This window comes from Panthera pardus, unplaced genomic scaffold (assembly GCF_024362965.1).
Source record: "Panthera pardus isolate Hobbes unplaced genomic scaffold, ASM2436296v1 HiC_scaffold_10, whole genome shotgun sequence".
Taxonomy (NCBI): Eukaryota; Metazoa; Chordata; class Mammalia; order Carnivora; family Felidae; genus Panthera; species Panthera pardus.
The window spans coordinates 7845942-7866396 of NW_026526655.1; the positions used below are offsets into that span (position 1 = coordinate 7845942).

Here is a 20455-nt window from a genome sequence, read left to right on the forward strand (position 1 = left end):
GACTGAGGAGCAGGGTGAACTTGGACCCCCCTCCCTCACCCCCTGTGAACACAAAGCATGGGACACCTACATCCTTGACCACATGCTTACAAATAACCCACTTAAAGCAGTAAAGCCCTAGTGAACTCCCCAGGTATCAACTACTAAACTTACACAGAGGCCAGAGTCTTCCTAGTAAGCCAAATTACTTTGCAAAAAACACTCAGATGGAAAAGAGAGCTAAGGAAAACCACCCCTTCAGCAGTAAGGGTCCATGAAAAAAATTGAAGTATTTTTAAAACGTTTCATCAACAAACAGGCAAACATGCACTCGAATCCTTTTATCCTTCTGAAGGTTTATATGGAGTGCTTCTTTTCAGAAAATAAAAGAGAAATAAAATATTTATTTTTCTTAAAGGAAATAATAGCAAACAGGCATAGAAACCACCACTCAAAATTTGCTAATAGAGGCACTTGATTCGATAAGATTTAACACTCAACGAGCTAAAGGCGATTACTATGACATTTCAGTTAAAACTGAAATGAGCATCCCCAGTTCACCAAACTTGTCCCACCACCACCAAAAATGGGACTCTAGGCAGTCAGCATTTTTTTATAGTTTCCGATTACAAGCCATTAGAGACCTTTTAGAACAGTTTTTCTGTTCAATTTCCAATCTAACCATGGGCTCACAGCTGTGGCCTACACAGGTTGCCAAACCTGACCCACCCTAGTCCCTGAGGTACCGCTACTGTGTTAGCCACATAGACAGTTACTGCTGTTAACCTCACGTCGAGCTTCTCACAGATACAAGGAAGAAACAACCAATGAACGGAGAGTGAACAACTGAAGTGTGGCACATCATCACCAACTGCTGCCTTCTGCAATTTACATAGCGACAGGACCTCTCCAACTTCCCTGGGATGAAAAGAGAGCTGTCTGGAGGTCATCCCAACCCATTATCACGTGTCAAAACATATGGAACGAAACGTCTCTTTCATAAGCAGGTACACCACCCTTAGCGCAAAGATTTAAGATGATAAGATACTGGTATTGTCATATTTCCATCCCAAGAAACCAAGAAAAGCAGACAGTATACAAAAAAAAAAAACAAAACACAAAACCTCAAACAATATACAAATCTACAGGTATTGCATCACTACTCAGCTCTTACAAAACCCTGTACCTGTTGCAGAACCTCTTATTTTAAAGACAGTAAACTTGGGAACAGCTCAATATTAAAAGTTTGATTCTGGGGCTCCTGCGTGGCACAGTCGGTTGAGCGACCGACTTCGCCTCAGGCCATGATCTCACGGTTTGTGAGTTCGAGCCCCGCGTTGGGCTCTGTGCTGACAGCTCAGAGCCTGGAGCCTGCTTCACATTCTGTGTCTCCCTCTCTCTCTGCCCCTCCCTCACTCATGCTCTGTCTCAGAAATAAATAAACATTAAAAAAAAATTTTTTTTAAAGTTTGATTCACCCCCACTTGACTACTTAAAAAAATTGTTTTAATGTTTGTTTATTTTGGGGGAGGGGAGACAGGGAGAGAGACGGAGACATAGAATCGGAAGCAGGCTCTAGGCTCTGAGCTGTCAGCACAGAGCTGAGGAGGGTGCTTAACCGACTGGGCCATCCAGGCACGCCCTTGACTACTTTTAAAGGCCAAAGAGTTCAGTTCTTTATTTGAATTCCAAAGAGTAGCTCTACCCACCCACACCCAGAAAGAGTAGGGGAAAAAAACGGACTAATGAACAACCCTAGAGGAAATATAAAGGGATCTGGGGGTAATCTAAGTAAATACTTAGCAGGGGCACGTGGGTAGTTAGGTCGGTTAGGCATCCGACTTTGGCTCAAGTCATGATCTTGCGGTTTGCGAGTTCAAGCCCGGTACTGGGCTCTGTGCTATCGGCATGGAGCCTGCTTCAGGTTCCCTGTAACCCCCTCTGTCTGCCCCTCCCCCGGTTGCATGGACGCACATGTGTGTTCTCTCTCTCTCTCTAAAATAAACGTTAAAAAAAAATACTTAGGAGGCTTTGGAGGGGGGAGGACAACCAAGAGCATTCCCTATTGATGCAACAGCTCCCTTTGGGCCAAATAAATTCCACAGATGTTCAAAGGGTGCCTCCCATGACAAGATGCACAAAAAAGTTATAAAACTTCTTACACCAACATATTCAGAATGGAGCTTATGTTATTTGTAAAAAGCCAAGTTTCTATATCTAGTCTATTTCTCCTCTTTATCCTATTCCAAATAGGACAAAGAAGCATCTCAATAATACCAATTTATCTTGGTTTGCTTGAAAGTCACATGGTTTTATTCTAACTCTGTATCTTACTTTTACTGAGAACTCCAGGAGGCTGGCAGGTACATATATAAGTGACTTGTCCCATGTATTTTGGCTTTGTCAAAAGAAAATGAAAATCAACTTTCTATCAGTAGAAATTATAATGAACCTAAGTCAACAGCCCCCAAAATGAAGTACTTTATTAAAACCAAGTGATGATGGGGCGCCTGGGTGGCTCACTTGGTTAGGCGACCAACTTCGGCTCAGGTCACGATCTCGCAGTTTGTGAGTTCGAGCCCCGCATCGGGCTCTGTGCTGACAGCTCAGAGCCTGGAGCCTGCTTCAGATTCTGTGTCTCCCCCTCTCTCTACCCCTCCCCTGTTCATGCTCTGTGTCTCTCTGTCTCTCAATAATAATAAATACGCGTTAAAAATAATTTAAAAAAAAAACAAGTGATGATGAATTACTGTTCTTAGCCTATTGACTTAAGTAGACATTTTAACACAGCAAATGACATCGTGTAAGTTCACAACTTAGTTTTTAAAGTTAGTAAGAACCTAAATAATCAAACCTAGTGTATTTTTGTTATCTCCAAAAACTTTAGAAATTTAAATTAGAATTTGGAATTTTTAAGGTGTAAGAAACGTTAGACAATCTAATCCACCCCTCGTTTTACAAATAAGAAAACTCTTCAATTTCCTATCATCAGGGTCGGGGCTACATCTTCTTTACTATCAATTCCTGTCTTTACTGTCCATGCTAAAGCAGGGGACAGTAACATTCAGTCCCTGGCTCTGACATCTTACTCCTAGTCCACCTGCGAGCATTTTTCCAGTTCATACTCGACCTGGACATGAGCTACATATGCTCATAAATCCAGACCAATGGTGGTTGTGGGGTTTATCTACATGCAGTTTATTGCCTCCACTATCTCCCTCCTCAATACTTTCTATAATGCCTCTAAAAACTTAAGCTGACCAAAAAACCCCACAAAACTAGAATGCAGGACTGTTCCCGTATCTACAACCAAAACTTACAACTAGGCTTTGACAGAGCTTTTGCAGTCAGTTCTTAGTTACTTAAAGGTGAATCATTCAGCACTTTTTTACCCTCTGAGACAATATTACTACTCCATTAGTGCCAATTAAGAGAATAAAAGAGGCATAAAAATAAGCCAATCCTAATATCACAACTGTCTAAAAGATTCTTAATAGGACATGCCAAAAATACAATTTCAAGTAGGAGAACAACTTGGGCTTTTGAAACATCAATAACTTTTGCTTCTTAACTTCCTTTATCAAGCCAAATTAAACTGTGGCAACACATCATTTGCAAATTTAGGTCATATGAATTTAAATTATAGGAACCTAACTAGGCCCCACATTTTAGAGGACCTTTACTCTGGCCCTTCTCCAGTCGCACTCCTCTCCATAAGTAGGGAATTCTAAGGGCCAAACAGATGAGCATCCCTGGGGTAATCAGCTCCAAGTTCACTTCCAGGGCATACACAGGCATCTTCCCCAGGTCTGTCTGCCCGAAGCCAGACCACAGTCACTGGTGGCACCCATTGGACTCGACAGGTGGCTAAAGGACAGGTATTTCCAAGGCATGTGGAAAGAACTTGGACATGTGGGATATGATAAGATGCTCACATAAGTGCATGCAAGCACCCTCACTGATGGGGGGGGTGGGCGGGCAGCAAAGAGGGAAGACAGGATTGGGAAGGGAAGAAGGGTAGGCCAGAGGTGGACCCTCTCCATGCACCCCCACTTCAGCATGGAGCTCCAAGGAGTATGAGAATTCTACATTTGAACCCAGGTACATAGAGGTATTTTTGGCAAGAAATATATTTTATTTGTTATGAATGTGTTAACAGTTTGCTAGTTTGATTTATACTCTTAAATATTTATTATTATAAAGTATGCATGCCTCCATTTGTATTCTTGTCCTGGGCCCCACACCTCTTAGGAACCAGCCTAACATGGATCCAACTCAGGGAAATTCAATACTGTGTATTCAGAGAAGAAAGAAAATAAGCAATAAAATTTTCAAAAGGTTCTGTGGAGCTCCCCTTAACATTCCAATCGATGACAGCAAACTTCAGTGAACACAGGAGACAGGAGATTTATAATCTGCTCAGCTCCCAGGTGTCTCTCAGGGTGAACTCCTTACTGCACAGGGTATGATTCTCGTGCTTAAAAATCCATGTTTTTCATACACCGGGGCCCCTATTATAATCAAGCTCCTTCAACTGGTATGCCAACGAATAAATGGTAATTCTTTCTAATGTAGAGAAAATGCAAGTTATGCTGGATTTACTGAGAGATTATCTGTCTCCAACAAGGCATATTCCTAAGAGTATTCATGGGTAATTTTTATGATTACTGAATGTGATTTTCATCTTATGAGCAAACTTGAGAATCTTAACACCATGTAAACAGTGTTTCCACTGAACGATAAAACTACTCCTGCAGGTAAGTTATGCCACAAAGCTGACCCTCAGTTATACAATCAAAGTACGAGGGTCAGCATATCTAGCACATTCCATCACAGGAACAGAATAGGATTCAGAGAGAACAATGTAACATGCCAGTGATACTTTTTATCTAATCCAACCGGTAAGACTGAACTTGACAAACAAATGTGAATCCTTGGCTTCTGTAGAACAAGAAAAAAAGAACTAAACTGAGCTTGGGAATAGGTCTTAAAAGTTATTGTGACACAACTACCACCTGTGAAGCACATGACTGAGCTTGTATTCTCACTAAACTTGTCATTTAACATCATGAAATATGTTAACCAAAATATATATATATGTATATATATATATATATACATATATATATATATGTATTCCATTCCCTCATCAATAAGCTCAAATTTATTCCTATGCTCTCTTCCACCGTTAAAACATCTATAAATGGGGGCACCTGGGTGGCTCAGTCAGTTGAACGTCCAAACTCTCGATTCTGGCTCAGGTCATGATCTCATGGTTTGTGGGATTGAGCCCCCCATCAGGCTCCGTGCCGACAGTACAGACCCTGCTTGGGTTTCTCCTCTCTCTGCTGCTGCCCCACTCCCCAGCTCATACTTGCGCGCGCGCGCACGCACACACACACACACACACACACACACACACACGCTCTCTCTCTCTCTCTCTCTCAAAATAAATAAACTTTAAAAAAAATCTACAATTCTATGGCTATCTTATTTATGGCAGCCTGGAAAAGTCACGTCAGGAATTTGAGAATGTTGCTCTCCTGGCTTTGCACAATCGAGCCTTATCCAGAGACCTCCTGCTAACTATATGTCAGAGTGAACTTCCCTTAACAGGAGAGAGCCTGTTAAAATGAATCAGGAGGGTATAAAGACCCAACGGTGAAGAGCCTTATACCAAGTCCTATCACCTGCAGAGGAGTGAAGTGAGAAACTCTGACCAAAAAGAAAAAAAGCATTACACGTTATTTTTGGACATATCTGCAAATTAGCTCACGCAGTAGATCGAAAGTAGATAGCGTGTTTAGGAAAGATTAACTTAAATCAGCAGAAAAACCCATAAATCCTTTTAAGCTATAAACCAAGGGCATTGCACTGCAAAACCTACTGGGCGTCTGTGTGGGTTCAGCTGCTCTCTGCAGCCCTCGTAACAAGTACTGTCCCCTTTACTCGCAGTGTGGGTTTAAGACAGGCAGAAGGGGTTGTTAGCCAAAGACAAATTTTGCTTATTTAAATTTGAAACAAATCCTTGCCCACCCTCGATTTTGTTTTACTACTCCGCTTTTTAGTTAGAATATAGGATTTCAGTTTCAGAGCACATCTAAAAAATTAACTGTGACATTAGGTTTATTATAAAGTTATTGAACTTACCGGGGAAGGAATGAAGGCTTCATGAAACTTCTTTGGATTAATTCTCAATACACCCTTTAAAATAAAAAATAAAATCTGTGAAAACCTAGTTATACACTTAGAATTTTTCCATATGTATGTTATTCTCCAATAAAACGTTTTTAAATTAATTAAACAGCTCGATCTAGGAAACGACTCAGGCATACGCGAACCACTCGTAAACTGCGTGAAACATGATTTATATCGATGTCTGGAACACAAGGTTCCATCGAAGACTGAAAGCTCACACTGGCACCTTGCTGTGAACGGGCAGAGGAGAGGAGCGGCAGAGCAGCAACTACTGGGATTTTACGCGCCCCCGGACGCCGGTCTTCACATTTAAACCTTTACTTTAAGAACAAGGTTATGTGGGGATTACGCCTCGCTATATAATGGCCTTTTTTATTCACGGAGACCTTGCCATGCTTGCTCATGTCTGTGACAATTTTCAAAGTGATACAGGTTGACTTCCAACCTGGATACTCAACCTTGAGAGACCAGATGCATATTTTTTTTACTGTGGCACTTCAGCAGAGCCAAATGAGTCAATAATTCAAAATGGTCCAGAACCAGCTCTTAATGTAAATGGGAATCCTGACTCCAACAGCCAGGCCACCCAGTCTGCCTTCAACTTCATGTTATTCCAGCACCAAATCAGGGTCTGCTTCTATTTAGCACAGGGGTGCAGGTGGGGGCTGCCTTCAATAGCAGTTCACTATTTTAGGCCCTTGCAGGAAGCTGTAACCCTCCCAAGGTTCCAGCTGCATTTGAAGGCCACTGGAACACATGGATAGAGGCGGTTATTTTCCTAAGAGCCAGACTCAAAAGGTGTCTTGAGAAAGTGTTTTAAATAACATTTCCCCCCTAAAATGTTGAAAGACTCGAAGATATGTTAATTAACAAAATAGGTGAGAGCATAAAATAAAGTAGAAAATAGTCCTTCCCTCCACCGGTGCACCATGTTTAAATGTGTAAATTACAAACTCCCATGTCACAGTTTATACTATTGTTGTTAACATCCTAAGTGGACTTAATTCAAGATTTATTGAATACTGGCTACGATCAAGATCCTGAGACACACATTGTGGAGAGAGAGTGGTGATCAAGCTCAGTCCTTGTTTCTAAAGTAAAATATGAAGAACTCTGTAAGTAGGGACACAGCTTACTCTCGGCTGGGGGCACTAGGAAAGGTTTCAGAGACAGTGTCTGATCCGCTCGTTGACAGGAGAAAAATTCACAGATAAATCAGAAGGGAAATACAGGCAGAGAACGCCACATAAGCAAGAGTGCTTAAGAGGGCAACTACTCTTTTTTTTTAATTTTTTTTTTTAACGTTTATTTATTTTTGAGACAGAGAGAGACAGAGCATGAACAGGGGAAGGGCAGAGAGAGAGCGAGAGACAGAATCTGAAACAGGCTCCAGGCTCTGAGCTGTCAGCACAGAGCCCGACGCGGGGCTCGAACTCACGGACCGTGAGATCATGACCTGAGCCGAAGTCGGACGCTTAACCCACCAAGCCACCCAGACGCCCCGAGGGCAACTACTCTTGCCCCACCATGTTGTAACTCTGCTCAGGGTAGGGGGGTGGGGGGGGTGGGGTGGGAGACAAGGCCAGCAGAGCTCTCTGAGGCCAGTTCCTTTTCATGAATGTCACTGAAATTTCACTTCTAGAATAGCTGTCTCTTGTTGGAGGAGGGAGATAAAAGGCTTATTACATTTATCCTCAATTTTTATCCACTCCCTCAACACAATTTCCTGAAGACTAGCATGACAGGCACTATGCTAAGTGATGGGGACACAATGGAGAGTAATAAAAGTCTCTGCCTCATAAAGTGTAGTGTCTAATGAGGGGAAGACACTCCAAATAAAGTCAATTCACTGAAGTTAAAGTTTTTAAAAACTCATTTTCTGATTCCAAGCATTGCTTTCTGATCTAAGGTTTGTTTTGGGTTTTTTCCCCCCTCACTTGATGTTCTTCTAGCAAAAGAATACATCTGTCTTTGTCTTATTCATCTGCAAAAGTCTAGGACTTCCATTTCTTAATTTTTTTAATGTTTATTTATTTTTGACAGAGACAGACAGAGCACGAGTGGGGGAGGGGCGCAGAGAGAGAGAGAGAGAGAGAGAGAGAGAGAGAGAATCCGAAGCAGGCTCCAGGCTCCGAGCTGTTGGCACAGAGCCCGACGTGGGGCTCGAACTCATGGACTGTGAGATCATGACCTGAGCCGAAGTCGGACACTTAATCGACTGAGCCACCCAGGCACCCCTAGAAATTTTCTTTTAATATTTATTTATTTTTGAGAGACAGAGCATGAGTGGAGGAGGGGCAGAGAGAGAGGGAGACACAGAATCCAAAACAGGCTCCAGGCTCTGAGCTGTCAGCACGGAGCCCCACGCAGGGCTCGAACTCACGAACTGCGAGATCATGACACGAGCCAAAGTCGGACGCTCAACCCACTGAGCCACCCAGGCGCCGCTAGGACTTCCATTTTCATATTTTTATGACCATCACCTAATCTACCCAAACCCTCATCACTCATCTTCCTCCTTAACCCTCTCCTAGGCCTGAACCTGATCAGTGAGGCCCCTACAATGCTCCATCTTTCTCTGAATGCTCCTGTGCTTCCTGACTTAACTGAAACCCAGCTGTCCCTGACAGGATCACTCCCCTTGATGTGCTCTCAAAGGGAGTCTATTTCATCTCTCCTATCCCATGTATCTCAGGGACCAGAAGAAGAATGTTTGCCCCCTGCTTCCCCATTGAGCTTTTAAAATTATTTTTTTCCTCCATTCTTGATCAAAACCAAGATCCTTTGAAGATCCTATCATTAGCTCCTGCTATACCTCCTCAGTGCTATCATTTTCAAACCTTCTGATCATATCTCTGATTCCCTAGTGCTCTGACTCGGAGCTCACTGTCTTCCTCTGCACCCCCATCCCTATAAACACTTACGGAACTTCGCATCCATAGGGTTGACCAGACAACCCTAGCCAGTCACTCTAGCCACCTGTTCCTCCACCCACCCTACCCACCCTCCCCTGTGTTCACGGCTGTCTCTTGGCATCAGTGCTAATGACACCAACTCTAAACATGAAAACTCAAGTATCATACTTTCTGATCACGATCTCTATCCTCGCATCTCACTTAAGGTAAATACCCCACTTCAACAATGTCTTGTCTTCACTAAGACTTCCAACCCATGGACTTGACCATATTTTGTCTCCACATTATGTTTAGTCCCTGCCTTGGCCAGCTAGTTGCCATGGCCTGTCATTACCTCCTGCCCTGGCAAACCCTGAGCCCTGGGTCCACTCTCCCTCTTCTATTTGACTGGCAAGTCCTCGCTCTCAGTTCACCCAATTACCTGCCTTCTCCATGCCTGCACCCAAGGAGCTGAATGTTACTGGAGAAAAATACCACATGACTGGGCTAATTAGCCTAACTTGGCCATCACAAACATGTTTTATCTGGCTCACAGGGTGTTTGAGAATACTTAAAGCAAAGGAATTTCACACAGAAATATGTATTTTCACATTTTCTTAAAAAGCCAGCTAACCCTCCGTGGGCAGCAACCCCCTGAGTTGAGTAACAAAGGTTTCTCCCATAGCCATCAAAAAAAATCTCAAATAACACTTACATTAAGTCCACTACATGTTACATACTGTTTTAAGAACTTTGTATCTATCAACTAATTTAACCCTCCAATCAAGTCTATGAGCTGGGTACTGCTGTCCTCCCTCTTACAAATGAGAACACCAAGGTACTGAGAGGTGCCCACCTGCACACCACATCCAAGCCCAAGCCGTCTGGTTCCAGAGTCCTCGCTTGTAACTGCCTCAGACTGCCTCTCTGTTTGCCACACTCATCACCAGGGCCTCATCCCTCACTTACGCCGTCTGCTCCCTTCCCTCCCCACTCCAGCACCGCATTCCAACCCCCAGTCTTCCCCACCGCAGTGAACGGCAAAACTGTCCATCTCGTTGCTCAAGTCAAAACTTGGGAATTATGCTTCATTCCTCCTTTTGCTTCAGCTTCGCATTTAAGCCATCAGCATCCTGCCAGGTCCGGCTCCACTCATCATCCTCACGGCCACCACCCATGTTTTTGTACCTGCTTCACTCTGCTGGCCTTCTACAGGGTCGCCCAGCTCCCACTCGAGACTGTTCACCTCACAACTGCCAGAGAGATGTTTTTAAAGCATAAAGTACATCATGCCCTCTCCCTACTGAAACCCTTCAGTTTTAATAAAATCCAACTCTCCAACACAGCCTATCTGTGGCAGCTGCCTCTCAGCTTATTCCCATATCGTAATTCCCTTCGCTCACTATGTCCAACAGCTTTCTTCATATTCCTCAAAAACACCGAGGCTTTTCCTGCCTGCCATTTTCCCACTACCTGATCTCTCGGCCTGTAATGTTCTGCGCCTAGTTCTCCTGAGAGCTGGCTCGTTGTCACCCTGCACATCTCAACTCAGAAATCACCTGCTCAGAGCAGCCTAACCATCCCATAGAAAGTGGCTCCCCCTAATTCTTCTTTCTCATCTTTCTTACTTCCCTAGTAGCACTCAGCACAGGCTGTAATTTGCTCTTTATGTCGTAGCTGTGTTTGCCCGTCTTCCCCAGTGAATGATCTATCTCGCTCATTGGCATATGCCTGGCACTTAGCAGGCAGTCAAGAAACATGAGCTCATTACTGAATGTCTGCAGAGTTGAAGCTCTCCCACCACCCTGGAAGTAATGTTATGAAGATCATCTGTGCCTTCTAAATGCTGGTCAGTCCACTGTAATGTCACCTCTATTCTTTTTAATTCATACCCAAACATTCTCCAGCCGATTTCACTCGTAACAAATGATGGTCTTAGAAACTAACCCATCCTGTCCTCTCTCCTTGGACTCGGAATTCTTCCAAGATCCAATAACAACTTGACACCAATATTCTACTTAAGGGGGAACTCTGACATCATGCCTCAGCCTGCTCTGGGGGATCAACCTGAGCCCACCTTCGGCCAAAGCATCATCTGAGATCAGGAAGCCAGCCAGGTCTACCATCCAACCCAGTGTCACTCTGGTCATCACCCCAAACCTAAGTCCCCTCCAGGCCTGTCTATCCCATACTCTCGTTTCTTCCAATATCTCCCATAACAATCCCCCTAGTTCAACAACTATGGAGAGAGAAAGGACATACGTATGATGTGAGAACTTGTTTATAACAACAAATTTTCAAAACTACATGTACATAATCATGTGTTACTGCTGGTCACTTCAAGTACAAGGAAGAGATTCCTTTGGTCACCATGAACTCTGCGTCCCCACATAGGGCAAAACACCAACGAACTGTCAAATTATTGTTCAAAGCACTGAAAACAAAATAAAAATATTATCCTACTCCTATTTTAAAATATCTCCTTAATATCGCTCAATAAAAGTTTCTTCTCAGGATAGGGAGAAAAAAGGGATGTCACAATATACTCAAATTTGAACACAAAAGTTAACAAATACTTACAAGTATATCTAATAAGTTTAATTTTCTCCAGCAGCATTCAAATAGCTTTTCTTGTCTAGCTTTTTATCTTACCATCAAGGCCTGTACACATTAACTTCATATCAGAAAGCAGATGGACTCTGTTTCCCTGCCTCTGAAAATCTTATTTACAGTGTTGTATATTTCACACGGTGACCTCATATCTGGAACCCATTCCTCTCCCCATCTGCAGAGAACAACTGTTCTCATCTGTGGAGGGAGGCTCTGGCTGCAGAGTCTCATGATGTCACAAGCCAGGAGGAATCATTTACAAACTCCTGGGAAAGAGAGTTGTTATATTGATCAGCTTTTTGTTTTGTTTTAATATCAGCAAAGAGTTGCTTCAAAAGCAAAAGTTAATAGGAAGGAGCAAAACCTGTATCGTCGTAGAATATTTTCTTTACCGTATCTCTAAAAATTCTGTAACCAAAGTTATAAGCAATTTTTCTTCCAAGTTATAACAACTGAGTTTCCCTCACTCTTCTTCAGAAGACAGTACCTTGATCCTTTATTTACTTTATCCTCACTAAATAAATATTTACTCAATATAAACTTACTATGCATCAATCAAATGCCATGCACCGGGCTAATATGTGGGAATGAGAGACAACCCTACCCATAAGGAAATGAAGGGCCTATTTGAGGAAACATAAATGCCAAGAGATGACAATAACTTTAGAATAAAGGGTAAACAACGAAGTCAGTTTCAGGAAATAGTCATGGCCAATTCTGCTTGGAGAATTAAAATAAGGTTTCTCAAAGGGGGTAACATTTAGATAGGGACTTAAAGGTCAAGTACAATTACATCAAGATAATGGGAGAAAGCATTCCAAGCACTAGGAACAGTGTGTACCGAGTCACAGAAAAAACAAAGAGCAGAGTTTTTACAGAAAAAGTCTTAAACATCAGGGTGAATAGAGCAGCACGTACCTGGAGGAGAGTGGCAGGAGATGAAAATGAGAAAGGCACAAAGGGTCTTCATACGTGAAACAAGATGAAGGCCAAGAAACTTTAGATAACACAGACTTCGGTATGTGGACTCAATGATAAAGAGCAAATGAATGGATTAACGAATGGACAAATGTCCAAACGCAGCTTCAACTCTGAGAGGCCTTGTCAAAGAAATCCAGGGAAAGTTTAAAAAAAAAAAAAAAAAAAGCCAATGGTACCTCTAAAATCATAGAGATCAATTTGTTAAAAAGTTTTCCATTCAAGAGTCAACAAAAATACTCAAAAAGATAAGTACACCCCATATTCACTACAGCATTATTTATAACAGACAAGCTATGAAAACAACCTAAGTGTCCACTGATGGATGAATGGATAAAGAAATTGTGATGTATATACATGCACACACATATACAATGAATATTCCTCAGCAATTAAAAAAAAGGATGATATCTTGCCATTTGTGACCACATGAATGGACCTCAAGGCCATTATGCTAAGTGAAACAGGTCAGAGAAAGACAAATACAGTATGGTCTCTGATATGTGGAATCTTTAAAAAAACAAACAAACAAACAAACAAAAAACAAGCTCAGAGATACAGATTAGTGGTTGCCAGAGGCTGGAGTATAAGGCATAAGCAGGGCGTAGAAACCGGGGGGCTGAAGTGGGGGGGTAGATAACAGGGTCAAAGGTTACAATGAAGAAAAAGAGTCTGTATTAATCATATGTGCACTTGAATACAGGTAAATACAAAAAGGTGATTAAAAAGGAAAAGAAGATGACAGTGTCTGTTCATCGGCTGGATCTGCAGCCAAAGCCACAAATATAGAAAGCGGGCTCTCAGAATGACAGAAAATGGAACACAATCGACATTTTCAAGTGAGCTGGGTCACACACCGCAATACCTCCATACCAATCCAAAATTTATAAAATAGAGTTCATTCAAAGAATATGTGGTCCTGCCTCCCTCTCCACCTCATTACCTATTTCCCTGCCTCATATTTCATGCCTGAGGAGACCTAAGCTGCTTTACTCTATACTGTTTCACAAGTTCATGTCCCCATTAGTGCCACTGCCTCTCCACACCTTGTTACCGCACACGGATCACTTGTGCAATAGGCCCGAACTAGCCATCCTTCAATATCCATCGAGACGTCACCTCCTACAGTCTTCCAGTTTCCCCCTAACCTCCTTCCGTACACCTCGGTAACACTTTTATTTGAGGGCTTACCATTTCTCCCCAAATCATCTGTTCACACGACTGCCTGCCCACCCTGGGCCAGGCGCTCAAAGAACAGAAAGTCTCATCTGCCTTCATCTCGAGCGCGCCCGGGCGGCACACTCCTAACTCACAATGTGGGCTCAACAAACATTTGCTGAGCCGAACCGATGCATTAGTTTGTGAAAACATTTTGTAAACTATAAAGCACTCAACAAATATTGCCTGCTGCTGTTTACTATACCCTTTTCACCCCTATTCTCCAACATTTAGTACCCACGTGCTCCAGGCAAACTGAACTATCGATGTTTCTTAGAGCCAAACTCTATTTCCCACTTCTGTCTGGGTAGCTTACACTGATCTCTCCGTCTGTAAAGCACTTTCTCTTAGCTTCACTTATTCAAACTGCATCGATTCACGGCCTGGCCCAAATATATCCCTTCCAATAAAACATTCCTAGACAGACCTAACTGGAAGTAACGGCCCCTTCCTCTCAAATCTCAGAGCACTCTGTCTGTGTGTCTTGTGGAGCTTACCACCTCTAACTGCACCATAGGGGTAAGAAGGTGAGGTCCTGTGCCCACGAGCTCATCATTTCCGTCACACACACAATGCAGAATAAACGGTTTAATGAGTGACAGGTTACTTCTGATTCCACATAGTCAAGGAATAGCCATCTAGTATGTTGTAAGCACCTGAATAAGTGTTCCTCTCTTCAAGCCTTCTGAAACATCCTCCTTGGACATGTAGGTTTCAAATATGCTCTTTTTCTTCCCTCGTACGGACTTGCTCTTTGCCTTTTTGTCACCTGGCGAAGCACCAACACCATGTGGGCCAACCACAGAGGACACACCTAGAAACATGAGGCAGCAATCAACTCTTTCCTCAACCAAACATCTCCATTTTTGTAACTGGAGACATTTTACCTTTTTATTTAGAAAGACCAATAAAAGAATGAAATGCTCTGATAATTATTTTAAATAGTAACAAAAAGGAAAGAATGGATTAGGAAACACGAATAAAATGTACACAGATGAGACTTGAGTTATAAGTCAGCACTACAACATGCACAGAACGTAATCTGAATAATGGGTTCAATATGCTTTCCTGTTTACAGACACAAACTTTTTTTAAAATAGGAATTACTAAAAGACTGTCACTTTTCTGGAGGAAACTAAACAGCTGTGCTCAATATAACAATAAATTAAGACAACAAGACACCACACTTAATTCGAGAATAAATAACACAGAAGAATATTTAACAAGTCACCAAAAGAATTAGAGCCTCCCTTAGTCCTAAGACCCGCCCCGTAAGACCCGCCCTGCATTCCGTCCACTTTTATTTTATTTCAGGTCTCCAGTTGCTAGAGTAGACTCCATTTTCCTTTTGCTACCTCTGGGGGTCCCCAGGGGCCGGAGGTTCAGCCTGCAGTCAGGATGGCTCATTACTGGTTCCAAGGTGACCTCTTCTCTCCAGATCCAGAGAGGCCTCCACTGCTCAGTTCAGAGTTCTTCCTGCCTTGAGTGGCTCAGGTGTCACTAGCTGAAACCAAAGAGAGATGGGTGACAGAAGAGCAGTTAACCTGGGGCCTTCTCTGTGTTCTCGGAAATTTAGTACGTGGATGATTGAAAACAATGTGGGGCCCCTCCTGGATCCAGGTGTCACTTTCTCCTAGGCGGTCAGACGAACACACCATCTGTCCCGAGTCTCTTTTCAAGGTAACTGCTTGTTAGGGCCACTTCAACTGAAAACCTCCACAAACAGTGCAATGAGGCAGAAATTAAAGAGTTCTGCAGTTCCGGGGCGCCTGGGTGGCTCAGTCAGTTAAGCATCCAACTTTGGTTCAGGTCAGGATCTTGTGGTCCATGGGTTCCAGCCCCACGTCCGGCTCTGTGCTGACAGCTCAGAGCCCGGAGCCTGCTTTGTTGGAATTCTGTGTCTTCCTCTCTCTCTCTCTCTGCCCCTCCCCAACTTGCATGTGTGAGTGCACTCACTCTCTCTCTCTCTCTCTCTCTCTCTCTCTCTCAAAAATAAACATTTTAAAAATTAAAAAAAAAAAAAAAAAGAGTTCTTTCTGCAGTTCCATTCAGCTTCTGAAATGGACAAGAGCAGGAGGGAATATAATTTTGAAGAAAGAGGTATAAAGATCTAGAGTCTAAAGGCTATAACGAAATAGGTACTAAACTAGGCTCAAAAGATGCAGCATTTACTAAGCATTAAACATTGGACAAATGATGTTCATCTATGAAACCAAGTAAATATTCCTTGGAAATCATCAGCAAAAAAACAACCTAATTCACTACCACAACCGGATATCCAGAACTATGCAAGGAACCCCAGGTGGTTCACTGGCTTTCCAAAAATGGCAATACTGTAGTTAGACATCTATTTCCCTACTCTTACCTGACATCACTTCAAACCAATCATCTGACCAAAAGTTCAGGCAGCTGCTTCTAAGGAATATAAGGCAGCTGCCTGGATCAGTGGACTGGAATCCAGGGCCCTGGAGCTGGCCCCTGGCCTTCCACCTGGATATTGAACACATCATCACAACTTCTACTTTCTACTCTCAGCTGGCCACCAGCCCAGGGATTTAAGCCTATACTTGCAAATTTCCAAAATCCTGGTGGGCAGGCTTCTTTCCCATAAAATGGATCAAGATGTCATTCTCAACACTAGCTTCCAGTTCCTGTAAATTTCCCACACACATCCTTCACTGAAATGACATAATTTGTCTTTAAAGTGAAATTAATACTAACTCAGGAAAAGAGAAGCTACAAAGGGTAATAAGCCACTTAGCAATACATGAAGAGATTCAAGGATAAAGTAAAAAAAATTACAAAAGGGAGAGAAGCAGATGGTCTTAGATAAACAACAAGGTAATGGGAAGGACATACAGAGGAGGCCAGACTGTCTGACGGTTTAATTCAGAATGCATTCACCCACTCATTAATTCAACAAATACTTCCACAATGTACTGTACTAGGCACAATGAAGAATACAAAAGCTAATTAGATTTATAAAAATCATTCTGAAATAATACAAGTTGGGAAGTGATAAGCACTACATTTTTTTTAACTATGGGTAAATGTACATATGATGGCCGAAGGAAAGTATCTCCAGGTCAGGAAATCTGAGAGCTTCAGGAAAGATGTTAAGGTCTTAAGAACTGAGAATGTGAGAAAAGCACACTGCTGGCAAAAGGAAGCAAAAATAGAGACACAAACAGGAAAACACATGCAGGTTCTTACAACATTAATCCATCTGGGTAGAGTCCAGCCTATATGAAGGGAGGCAGTGGCAAGGAAAATAAAACAAGTTGGAAGGTTTAGAAAAGCATCCCGTTTTTCAAAGGCAGTAGGGAATTTCTGAAGCATGGATGAGCAGTAGAGAAGAACAACAGATCAGAACTGTGTTTCAGGAAAAATGAACCCAGTACAAGATTCAGAGTCGTCTCGGGCTAAGAAAGAGAGCAGCAGCTACACCTTAGGAAAGAACCAGAGCAGACTCAGAGAAAGGAAGGAAGGCCTGAACCAGAGTTGAACAAGCACACACTGAAAAGAAGAAACCCATGACATGGTATTACATAGGACAAATTGGCACCACTTGGCAACCAGGCAGATCTGAAGTCTCAAGAGCACAGAAGTGGTGGCAACTGTTCAAGATTTTAAGCAAGGAGACTGGGAAATCACAATGTCACTAAGTTAGAAAAGATAATGAATTCTACTTAGGGTATTATATATCACTACATGAATACATACCTCTATGTATACCTATATACATGGAAATATGTACCTCTATGTATATACCCCTACCCCAAATACTTGGAAACTAGAGCATAATTTAGATAAATTAGCCAGTCATTTGCATAAAAATGGTAACCCAGAGTTTTCTAGAATGGACAAGATTGCCAAGAAAGGGTAAACTGATACAGAAGGGGCCCAGGACAAAATCTGGGTTAGGGTAACTTCTAGGAAATGCAAAGAATAAGAAGTAGAAAATATAACTAAGAAGTAGAAAATATAACCAAAAAGGTAACAAAGATGTAGGAAAAGAACCAACAGAGTCAAATGTTACGAAAACAAGGGGGAAAATAACTTCCAAAGGAGAACAAGTTAATGATCTCGGTTTGCAACCATTACTAAGAATACAATTCATGGCAGCCTTGGGTAAGGTAAAAGGTTGGGGGCAAGCTGCAAGCAGAAAAAAGACAATACAAAAACAAAAGCCAGAATTAAAAATGGGGTGCTTTGTATCAAGTCCTGATGCAGGCAAGAGTTCAAAATTAAGGGGACTTACTGTCAGATGAAATAAAGACAGAGATCTCAAACTCAAATGTCCCAAGGTCAGCTACATCTGTAACTTTCCTTCACAGCAAATATCCCAGTTGGTGTGATGTATACCTAACTTGTCTCTCTAGCTCAAAAGGACAAGGAATGTTTGGTTGGGTTCATTGTTATAACCCTAGTGACTCCCATATTACCCGGGACAGAATATGTGCTTATATTCACTCCTTGAATGAGTGGATGAGTTTATTTTCATGAATTAGCAGTGAGACCACCAGAGGAGGGTCACTCAAGGGAAATTACACTAAAAACAAGTCAGCAAAGAATAGGAAAAGATGGGGCCCCTGAGTGGTTCAGTCAATTAAGTGTCTGACTCTTGATCTCAAGTTGGTGAGTTCAAGCCCCATGTTGGGCTCTGCACTGGGCATAAAGCTGACTTTAAAATAATAATAATAGGGGCGCCTGGGTGGCTCAGTCGGCTGAGCATCCAACTTCAGCTCGGGTCATGATCTCGCGGTCCGTGAGTTCGAGCCCTGCGTCAGGCTCTGTGCTGACAGCTCGGAGCCTGGAGCCTGTTTCGGATTCTGTGTCTTGCTCTCTCTCTCTGACCCTCCCCTGTTCATGCTCTGTCTCTGTCTCAAAAATAAATAAACGCTAAAAAAAAAAAAAAAAAAAAAATTAAAAAAATATAAATAATAAAATAAAATAAAATAAAATAAAATAAAATAAAATAAAATAATAATTGCCCATACAGTGCTACCTTATAACATGTTCTGAAATAAAATTCACTTTGAATAAAACTTAAATGTTGTAAAATGAGAAAAACAAAGACAGAAGGAGAGAGAGAGAGAAGGCAGGGGAAATGATGCCCAGAAAGGCTGAATAAGGAATGTGACAAATATTACCCCCAGAACAAAAAAAAAAAAAAAAAAAAAACAATAAAACCAGATAAAACTATCAAAACCAACTATTTAAGACCTGGATATTGACCAAAAACATACAAAAATTTGAGAAGTGTTTATTCAAGAAAATCTACTGAATCTCGGTAAGAACGAGAGAAGTGTGGGGTGGTTTAACCTGGAGTTCCCACCATCCCACACCGACTCCCAATCCCTTGGTATGAAGTCCCACCAGGGAGAGCGAGCTGTGGAGACAGGCAGCCGCACTTAGCCAGAGGGAGCTAAACTTCACTGGAGCACAGCAAAAAGAATTCCATGCTTAGGGGCATTTTCAAAAACAATAATGATTCCAGGCACAAAAAAAATCAGGGAGGCCAATATCACATCTAGCTTGAATTTGCAATACTAGTTAGGGCAAGCAACAGATCAGGAAATCAACCAGAAATTTAACAGTGAGAATTAGAAATGAGACCATCAACATAGGCCTCGACAAAAAAAAAAAAAAATCTGTTTTCCTGCTATGTGCACAGGACTTTAACCATGTAGGAAAGAAATTAAAAGGCAACTCATCCCTAGATGAATGTGACCCTTGCAAATGCAGAAAGCAAAAGCCTGGGCTGACTTGTAAACTGCCTGAACTTTGAAAGCATTCCCACAAGCCTCTTGAGAACCACTGACAAAGGATGGGGCCTCATTGTTTCAAAGAATTTAAACACAACCTCTGATCAATCATAGGCTGACCACTAAGATATCCTGACCCAAGGGCAACTACAAGAAAATTAGACTTAAAAACAAGAAAGTTAGAACCAGCAGAGACATCAGCAGCCACATACTGTGGGAGACACAGACTCCAAAGAATGAGTTCAGGTAAGTCATTAAACAAAGAGAACAAACAGCTCTGGGGGGAAAGGAATCAGAATGCAGACTATATTATCAAAAATGTCCAGATTTCAACAAAAAATTTTAACAGGCAAAAATGGAAGAGTGTGACCCATACACAGGGACCGGGGGACAGGCAGTTTGAATAAAATGTCTCCAGAGGAGCCTAGATTTCAGACTTAGGCAGCAGAAACCTCAAAGCTTAGATTATAAATATGTTCAAAGAACTAGAAGAAACCACTTATAAATTAAAGTATGAGGACAATAACTCATCAAATAGAAAATATCTATAGACAGAAATTGTTTTTTTAAAAAAAGGAAATTCCAAATTGAAAGAACTAAAATGAAAAATTCACTAGAAGGGTTCAATAGCAGATTTGAGTTGGTATAAAAAGAATCAATAAACCTGAAAATAAAAATGATCAATCAAGATGATCCAATATGAAGAAAGGAAGAAAAGAAATATGAAGTAAAATTATTTTTACAAAAGACTTGTGATAAAGAACCTGGCTTCATTTTTTGATGTTTGACTACTGATTTATTTTAAGTCTT

At 41.9% G+C, this 20455-nt stretch overlaps 1 protein-coding gene across 6 annotated transcripts in view; it reads right to left on the reverse strand.

Moving 5' to 3' along the window:
- DIS3L2 (DIS3 like 3'-5' exoribonuclease 2) overlaps positions 1-20455 on the reverse strand; it is a 345141-nt gene that overhangs the window by 275184 nt on the left and 49502 nt on the right. For all 6 annotated transcript variants that reach the window (XM_019445568.2, XM_019445569.2, XM_019445566.2 and 3 more), the window contains 3 exons: positions 15233-15381; positions 14534-14691; positions 6130-6183 (listed from right to left, as the gene is read on the reverse strand). In XM_019445568.2, the coding sequence (XP_019301113.2) occupies positions 6130-6183; positions 14534-14691; positions 15233-15284 (264 nt within the window). In that variant the 5' untranslated portion in view covers positions 15285-15381. The remainder of the gene's footprint in view (positions 1-6129; positions 6184-14533; positions 14692-15232; positions 15382-20455) is intronic.